The sequence below is a fragment of the Phalangium opilio genome, unplaced genomic scaffold (genome assembly GCF_054372755.1).
Source record: "Phalangium opilio isolate 3A_F unplaced genomic scaffold, DU_Popi_V2 ptg000042l_1, whole genome shotgun sequence".
Taxonomy (NCBI): Eukaryota; Metazoa; Arthropoda; class Arachnida; order Opiliones; family Phalangiidae; genus Phalangium; species Phalangium opilio.
Window position 1 is genome coordinate 7,368,172 of NW_028324166.1, and position 9,047 is coordinate 7,377,218.

Sequence of the window (9,047 nt, forward strand, 5' to 3'; positions counted from 1 at the left end):
GATCAAAGATATTGGTGATGTCGTCTGGGTTTGCCATTTCTCAAAAGCGTGTGGAAATGGCAGCACCCATGAGACAATAGTATCTAAATTTGTCTGATCTAAGGGACGTAAAGCTCCAAACTCTTAATCTAATTTGGAACCTATTTATCAGTACCTTGTGAGCCAAGAGAAGGTAATAAGTGACAAAAATGTGGCTTCTTCTTCGGGTGATTTCTGAAAGGTAGACGTAAAATCTGTCAGCTGTGTTTAATCAAGTGAAAATTAAGTATACAAACCTTTCGCTCGTCTAAGCCATCAACCTGTTTCACTTTCGAGTACTCTTTTCTGCTTTCATCATTCAGTGTGTTCAAAACGAGCATAACAATCATCAAAGGGTAGCTTATCGTCTCAATTATGAGTGTGGAGAAAATACCTTTGTTATTCTGAATGCAAGAAATTAATATCTAATTTTGTCAATAATGAACAAAAAAAATTGAGATTTCTTAGCCGTGACTAACATTGAAGTAAAATTCCATTATGATTGATCTGTAAATAAGGGTTTCAGCTATGACCGATGAAAACCAGAACAATAGGTGAATTCCGGATGATATTTGGCAACTTTTCCTCCCATACGGTATAAGCAATACTGCAAGAACCTGAAAGATTTTTTGAAGACATATTCTAATTTGAGACTCTTGTATTGAATTTCTCTAAATATTTTTGGCTTTGACCTTCGTATAGTCATGAATCTATACAACATTGAATTGCTATACCCCCACTTGTGTGTAAACAACACAACCCGCACATTACAATTCAATTCAAAATTGACGATTTGGTTTAGGTGTTGGCTAACAAGCCTATGACGCGTTGTGGATAGTTCAAATAACCAATCACAAGACCGGAAGAGGACAACTTGTATCAGAATCATGTGACCCGCGTGTTATATAATAGATATATAATAGACATAATAATAGACATAACAAGTTGATAGATAAGATAAGATCACGCGGGGACAAAGGGCAGCTTTCCTTTAGTCTAGCAATGTAAACATAATCAGATGTCGTTTGGATCTTGGGGGATGAAGTTAATAAAGTAACGAGTCTTAACATATCTGTGAGTCCATTATATCACATTATGGTGTCAGAAGTACGCGAACCTTTGTTCTTATACGCGCCGATTTAGTCTTCTCGCTCGTATTACTAACGCCCATACTCCAGTCGCGCCGTGTGTATAAGTGCGGATAGAATGACATCCACCACATTCAAAAGCCCGGATACCTTCAACCCCGGTTCCGTGAACCCTTCCGTAGCTTGGAACGAATACAAGAATAGTTTTAAAATATACGCCTTAGCCGCCAAACTAGCCACAGAAGATCCCGATGTCCAAATCGCAATATTTCTGCACATTCTCGGCCCGGCCGGAAGACGTGTGTACGACACTCTGACAATCCCGACTCCACCAGCGCTAACACTAGAGCGGATTTATGACGCGTTCGACACATACTATGAACCGTACAAGAATCTCATAGCCTCTCGGTACACCTTTTTCACCACTAAGCAAGGTCAACATCAACCTTTCGATGCATACCTCACGGATCTCAAAACGAAAGCCCGCCAGTGTGAATTTGGAGCCTTGTCCTCATCTCTCGTATGCACGCAAATCGTGTGCGGCATCCGCAAAGAAGACCTGCGAAAAGAATTATTGGCCGAACGCCACCTGACTTTGGATCTCGCAATAGCAAAATGCCAAGCGAACGAAGCCGCAGCGCAACACGCAACAACCATAACCCTCTCAGCAGAAAAAGATCAAACACCGGCTGCATTGGACGCCATGCATCAAGGTCGCCCACAACAACGTTATGGACATCAACAGCGACCAAGCAGTGGAAATACCTACCGCGCACACAATAGGCGCCGCAATACGCCACGTGCGGAGACAAACAACCGACTTCCGGTCACAACGCCACATAATCAACATCCATACCACCGACAGCAACGAAGTACAACGTACCGACAAAACCAGCATGTTTGCCAGAACTGCGGGACTCCCCACCCCCGTCAAGACCGCTGCCCAGCGACAAACTCACAGTGTTACCAATGCTCACGATCAGGACACTGGGCCTCTCACTGTCGCGCGCAAAATGTACACGAAACAACAGCATACAATGATGAGCCTGACTGGTCCAGAAACCAACAGCTAAATCACACACCCTACGGCGCGGAAGATTACATACAGGACGAATTCGGCGAAACAGATGATTCCAGCCTGTCCCAGAGATATTGCAACGAATTGACCTTATTTTGCCACGATATGACAGCGCTGCCAGCAGAAAGAGACGAATGGATCGAAACTATATACTTTGCAAATTTTCCAGTCCAAATGAAACTCGATACCGGGTCCCAAGTAAACATAATTCACTCTGGCATTTATGATAAATTTCCAATAAAACCGAAACTCCACATCCCGCCATACACCGTACGCACCTACTCGGGTCATTTCGTCGACATCATCGGAGTAATTTACGTCAGATGCGCGTCCTTCGTAACCGGATCGGACCAATGTTTCTACATCACTCCCCACAAGACTGTCCCCATCCTCGGTGCAAGAGCAACTGTCGAACTGGGTCTCATTCAACGCAACATGAAACCGCGCAAAAACTCACAGCCGGCAAGGTCCACCACCACTCTACAGCACCAACACCCGATAGGAAAAGTAACAGACTCAATACAGCGAGAGCCAACCAGAAACACGACATCGTCCATCATTATCAATCGTCCGCCGCAAGAAAAAGTAACCATACCGGAACCAATGCCGCCTCCACATAAAATCGATGAAATGACACCAGGAGAGATTATAAACATGTACCAGGACATTTTCGATCGGATAGGGAAACTCCCTGGTAAATATAAAATCCATCTCAAACCCAACGCCACACCATCGATAAGCGCTCCACGCCAAATACCATGTGCCCTACAAGACCAAGTCGCCCAAGAATTATCGCGACTGCAGTCCCTTGGGATCATAGTACCGGTTACCGAACCTACGGACTGGGTCCATCCAATGGTGGTCGTTCGCCAAGAACACAAGCCGATTCCTGTCCGTATATGCTTGGATCCACGGAAACTCAATGACGCAATAAGATTGGAACCGTACCCGACACCAACAGCACAGGAAATTTTCTCTAACCTACATGGTGCGGAAATATTCACGGTGTTGGATGCGCAAAGCGCTTTCTGGCAAGTTGAACTTGACGAGGAAAGTTCATTTCTCTGTACATTTGCTACCCCCTTTGGTCGATTTCGTTTCGTACGATTAGCCTTGGGCATATGTACATCATCATCAATTTTCCAACGAATCATGCATTCAATTTACCCTCCGTCACAATTTCCGACGACGCATATTTCAACTGATGATTTCCTGATAGCGACGAAAACAAGCGCACACAACCGGACCTTGGTCACAGTCCTAGAACGGGCACGACAAAACGGACTTACGTTCAGCTCGACTAAAATGCAACTTGCTGTCCAGAAGATTACTTACCTAGGCCTCACCATCACACCAATTGGCCTTGGTATAGCACCGTCAAAAATCCAGGCAATTCAGGCAATTCCACCGCCAACGGAAAGAACTGCGCTGCAACGTTTCCTGGGGATGGTAAACTTCCTCGCTAAGTTTGTTCCCCAACACTCAACCGAGGCAGCACCTTTGCGCGCCCTGCTAAAGAAGGGAGTCTCCTTCTCGTGGGATGCAAATGCTGATGATACCTTTCATAGCCTGAAACAATTAATCACCACCGCGCCTGTTCTAGCCTTCTTTAATCCAAAAACTCCCTCGACGATATCAGTAGACAGCAGCAAAATTGGAGTCGGCGCAGTCCTTATGCAAGAAAACAGACCAGTAGAATACGCCTCAACTTCCTTTACAACAACGCAGCAAAATTATGCCCCAATTGAAAGAGAACTTCTTGGCATCTTGTACGCGTGCGAACGATTTCATTACTACATCGTGGGAACCAAATTTACAATAGAAACCGATCATCGTCCATTGGTCGCCGTGGTACAAAAACCGCTTCACATGTTATCTCCGCGCCTCCAACGTCTCGTTCTCAAGCTGTCACGGTACAACTTAAAGGTTGTTTACGTACCTGGAGCCCAATTGTATGTCGCAGACACCTTGTCCCGGGCCCCACGCCAGGAGAAGGATATCAACACGCCATACTTAGAAGGGCCATGCGTCATGGTCCACGCAACGCAAACCGCCCTACCTGAGAACAAGATATCTAAACATCGAAATGCGATTGCGACAGACACCATAGCACAAACGTTAATGTTATACATACGACAAGGATGGCCGACAGCGATCAATAAGTTGCATGAATCATTAAAACCATTTTGGGGAATACAAGAGGAAATGCACGAAAGCGAAGGACTGATATATCGAGGAGAGCGACTATACATCCCGACTAGTCTGCGCGCCAGCGTATTACAAGAGATCCACGCGGCGCACCAAGGCATTACAGCCTGCCTTGCTAAAGCTCGCCTGCACGTTTTTTGGCCTCAGATGACCCAAGAAATAACAGACTACATAAAACGCTGTGAAACTTGCCAAAAACGGGAACGCGCAAACGTACCATTACCGTTGCATCCACATCAGATTCCACAACGACCTTGGGAAGTGTTAGCGACCGATCTTTTTCAAATAGAGGACAAAAAGATGATAATTTTGGTAGACTATTTCTCAAAGTTCGTCGAACTACAAGAACTAAAATCCACAAACGCCGACGCCGTAATTAACTTCCTCAATCCTCACTTTGCCCGCCATGGAGCGCCACAAGTATTGATATCAGATAACGGTCCGCCATATAACTCCTGTAATTTCCGACATTTTCTCGAACAATGGGGTGTAAAGCATACCACATCCAGCCCCCATTACCCACAATCAAACGGCATGGTCGAAAGAACCATACAAACCATTAAAAATATGCTAATTAAAGCCATTCAAGAAGGAACAGACCCTCAACACACGATAATGGAATACCGAGCGACACCAATTGGACAATTGCCGTCACCGGCTGAGATGCTTATGGGGAGAAGAATCCGAACACCACTCACCACTTCAACTGCAACCTTACGACCACATTTCCCAACTAAGCACATTCAGGAGACCTTACAAGACAGACAAAACACGATGATCATAAACCAACGTATGGCAAGAAAACCAGTTCCATTACACCTAACTCCAGGCACCAAAGTGTACCATTATATCCGACCTAGACAGTGGGGTAAAGCCACAATAATATCGGCAGCCCCGGAACCTCAGTCCTATATAATTCAGACAGAAGAGAACCAGATCTTTCGACGCACGCGGCAACATCTACGCCCGGAGCACATACCAATGCGGCATTGTTCACCTGCAGCATCAAAATCTACCGCGCTTCATGCATACCAACCACAATCAAGCACAGAGACAATGGTAGAACACCAGCATCAAGCCATAACAAAACGGCAGCGAACTCCTGACCCAGCGGCAAACCAAGATCATCTCCAAGAGCAGACACCAGGATTAGCGACGATAGGCAGAGGGCAAAACCAACTCCAGACGCAAGAAGGAAATAGATCGCCACCACGCCCGAACTCCCAAAACATCGCACCATCACCAATTCTAAGATCGAGACCAGTACCATTCCCAAGAACATCGACCAGATCCAGGAATAACATTAACCCCCCTGCTCGCTATCCGGATGTAGAAAGAACCAAAGACCGGAAGGACAATTAAGAATCAGACAATCATGATTTTAACAGACAATGTTTAATTTTAAATGTAGATAAGAAAATTTAATAATGTTGTAAAAGTTTTAATTCATCTTTGACAATATGTAATATCGAACTTCGTTCTGCTCAATATTTCGAAAGGGAAGGATGTTATATAATAGATATATAATAGACATAATAATAGACATAACAAGTTGATAGATAAGATAAGATCACGCGGGGACAAAGGGCAGCTTTCCTTTATAGCGTTTTCCTTTGGGTCCTCGCGGAGCGCTCCCAAGGAGCAATAAAAATGGTAGTAGTAGTTTCCAGCTTCGTTGAAGACTGTTTTTGAAGAATAGGATCTCCTAGTTTTATTTCTCCATGGGAGCGCTCCGCGAGGACCCAAAGGAAAACGCTAGTAGTCTAGCAATGTAAACATAATCAGATGTCGTTTGGATCTTGGGGGATGAAGTTAATAAAGTAACGAGTCTTAACATATCTGTGAGTCCATTATATCACATTACCGCGTTTTGTTTTAAGTCTATTATAGTTCGTATTCATTTCGTATCACTATTGCGACAACTGTGGCAAGCCGTCCTCCAGACTAGCTGTATGAATTCATGGTACAATACTTTTTACCGAATAGCGTATTTCTTAATCGGTTTCTATTGAACTTAAAAAAACGAATTATTTTTGAAGTTACGTATGTTCCGAATTTGATTCCAAATGCGAAGATATCAACGTTGAGTGAATCGCCTTGATAAACGCCATTTCCAAAATTTAATGCGGCTAATGTTGCAAGAAGTAAAACCAAAATCTAAAAGAGACAAACATTTTGGTCAAATTGACTTATTCATAGACACTTTTCTTTCGCTCGAAACCATAGACAAACAAATTGAAGAGGACGAATTGTTGTTTAAAAATTGAGATAAATAAGATTTTTCGAGAAACTAGAGAGTATTTTTTATTTTATAGCTATTGTTGCTGTTTAAATTCAGGCGTATGCCGCTTTAACAATTTTTGGAAATTTAGGGTATGTAAGGCGATTGATTTACAATAAATGATAAGATAACCCGCAAATGCGTGAACCTTTGGTAGAAGCCCTGCCTTTGGGAGGCTAGACGTTTCTCGTAACCGTAGCTGATCACCGCGAACTTCTTAATCCTAACAATGGGAGTAGAAGACTGTGAAAGCTTGAAAAGCACAGTTTGCTTCGGCTTCAGTTTGTTTGCCTATGTCGATCGTAACTTACAATTTTTATCACATTGAAATTAGATAAGTCAGCCGATATTTTCTTCGACTTAATGATTAGCTTAATTTCCAACGGTAGGAATAGCCACAGCACGGCGTATGGTACCCACACTAAAACGGTCTTTTGGAAGCATGGTGTAAAATCGGGATTTTCTGTGTACCATGTCAAATTCGCGTCCTGAAATTGTTAAATGATTTTAATACTAGAACATTTGATTGATGTTGCTCTTGCTAAATTAAAGTAAGAAAGACAATGAAGTATCCTTTTTAGTCTACTATTCGCGGACCTCTAAAGGTTTTAAAAGTTACTTTGCTGAAGTGGGAACTTAATTTAACCTATTAATAAATAAATATGAATCAGAATTAATCATTTTCTCGGGTGCCGTTTTTATAGTCTTCATAATAATGAACTTGACGGGAAAGAGATTAGAAGAATGCAAATTATTGCTAAAGAACAGGTATGAACAAATTCTTTAACAGTGTTAAAGAAAGGGAATATTATTACACGAGAGATGGTTTTGAGAACAGCTCAAAAACCCGTGAATCGTCAAAGACAGGTTTCAAAAATTACCTCACTTTTAGGATATACATGTCATTAAAATATTAGTCATAAACCAAGAATTATGATCTCAAAAGAGGAACGTGTTTTCTTAGTCATAGCATAAGTTTATCATGACATGATAAACTTACGGTCATAGCAATAGCTCAATTATAATTGTTGTCATTCACTATTTTTACCATTTCAAGCAAGTTTTTAAACATATCAACTAAAATTACAGAAACGTCGTCCTCTTTGGAAGTCATGCATGGATTCAGAGACAGATTTAATTTTAGAAGTAGAAATGGAGAACGGTTAGTATTTGCTTCAGTCCGATTCATCATAGCCCAGTATAGAGCCCAACACGTAACGAAAAGTTTACATTATCTTATTGGCTCACTTAAACTACGTCTTTATGACGTTTCTGACGGGGACGGCGAAAAATACGTAATTTCTTTTTACCTCTGTCGCTATGATCCACCTCTTCTTTCATACCCCTCCGTCACGTGGAAGGGGGTCCGGGACTTCGACGCACGCCCACATTACTATGTTCCCCATTCCTGCTTCTAAAATTAAATCTATCCCTGATATATTTTTGAAGGTCGGATAGGACTAAGATTGAACGACAATTTCGACTCACTCTAAACCACAGAATATACCCCTGATTTTTTGATAAACCTTTCGGTAAAATAATGCTCAAAATTGAGCTAAAACCCAATATTTCAGATGAACATTGTGGTTAATAGGTAACTAATAATGTCACTCAAATCCCTGTTTTTCGGATGGACATCGCGGTTAATAGGTAAACAATATTGTCATTAAAAAACCTCTTTTTGTAAAAAGAATTTCAGTTTGTAGTCAACCAAATTGCCATTGAAAAACCGGATTTTGCTATATGATAGGGTAAAAACATAGCTATTAAAAAAAACCGGTTTTTTTCATGTCGCTCTAAGACGTGTAATAAAATACTAGAGAAAAATATAATCGAAAGTGTGTATTTACCCAAAACGTTGATTGGCAGAAGTTATCCATGAAGATCGTTGTAATTAAATTACGAATCTATACGAAATGTTCATTGAGATCACGTTAAAATATTAATATGTGTTTCATGGACCAACTATTCGACGGTTTGAAGTGATCGAGTTTGAAACTACTACAGCGTATATAAGTGTTCAATGTCAAAAAACAGCGTACATGTGGCGAGCGTTTTATATACACCGCGTGCATTTACTTGAAACAGCTTTATAGTATACGGGTTAGATGTATATTTGTTGGATTATAGGCAAAAGCTTTCACTTTCACAATAAATAGATTTTAACCATATCTTAAATCTATTGTGTTTGCCTTTTATTTTTTGAAAAATATAGTTACATTGTTTAGAAGAGCTCTAACCTTTTATTAGATAAAATGATGATAGCGCACGCCTTTGATTTATTGAATTGGTAACCTAAATTGAGGGCAAGATTTCAAAATTGTCTTATATTTAGTTGTTTTTATCAAAAATTTTGTTGATAAGCTTGTGTTTC

The 9,047-nt window shown here is 41.4% G+C and overlaps 1 protein-coding gene across 1 annotated transcript; it reads left to right on the forward strand.

Moving 5' to 3' along the window:
• Window positions 1-1,224: 1,224 nt before the first annotated feature.
• Window positions 1,225-5,754, forward strand: LOC149678802 (uncharacterized). Its single transcript, XM_089835937.1, has one exon. It carries the CDS (start codon window positions 1,225-1,227, stop codon window positions 5,752-5,754), a length of 4,530 nt encoding a protein of 1,509 aa, XP_089692063.1.
• Window positions 5,755-9,047: the final 3,293 nt, after the last annotated feature.

What these genes read in the sequence shown, in the direction of transcription:
- LOC149678802 (XM_089835937.1), top strand. Translation starts at nt 1,225, where the DNA reads ATGACATCCACCACATTCAAAAGCCCGGATACCTTCAACCCCGGTTCC.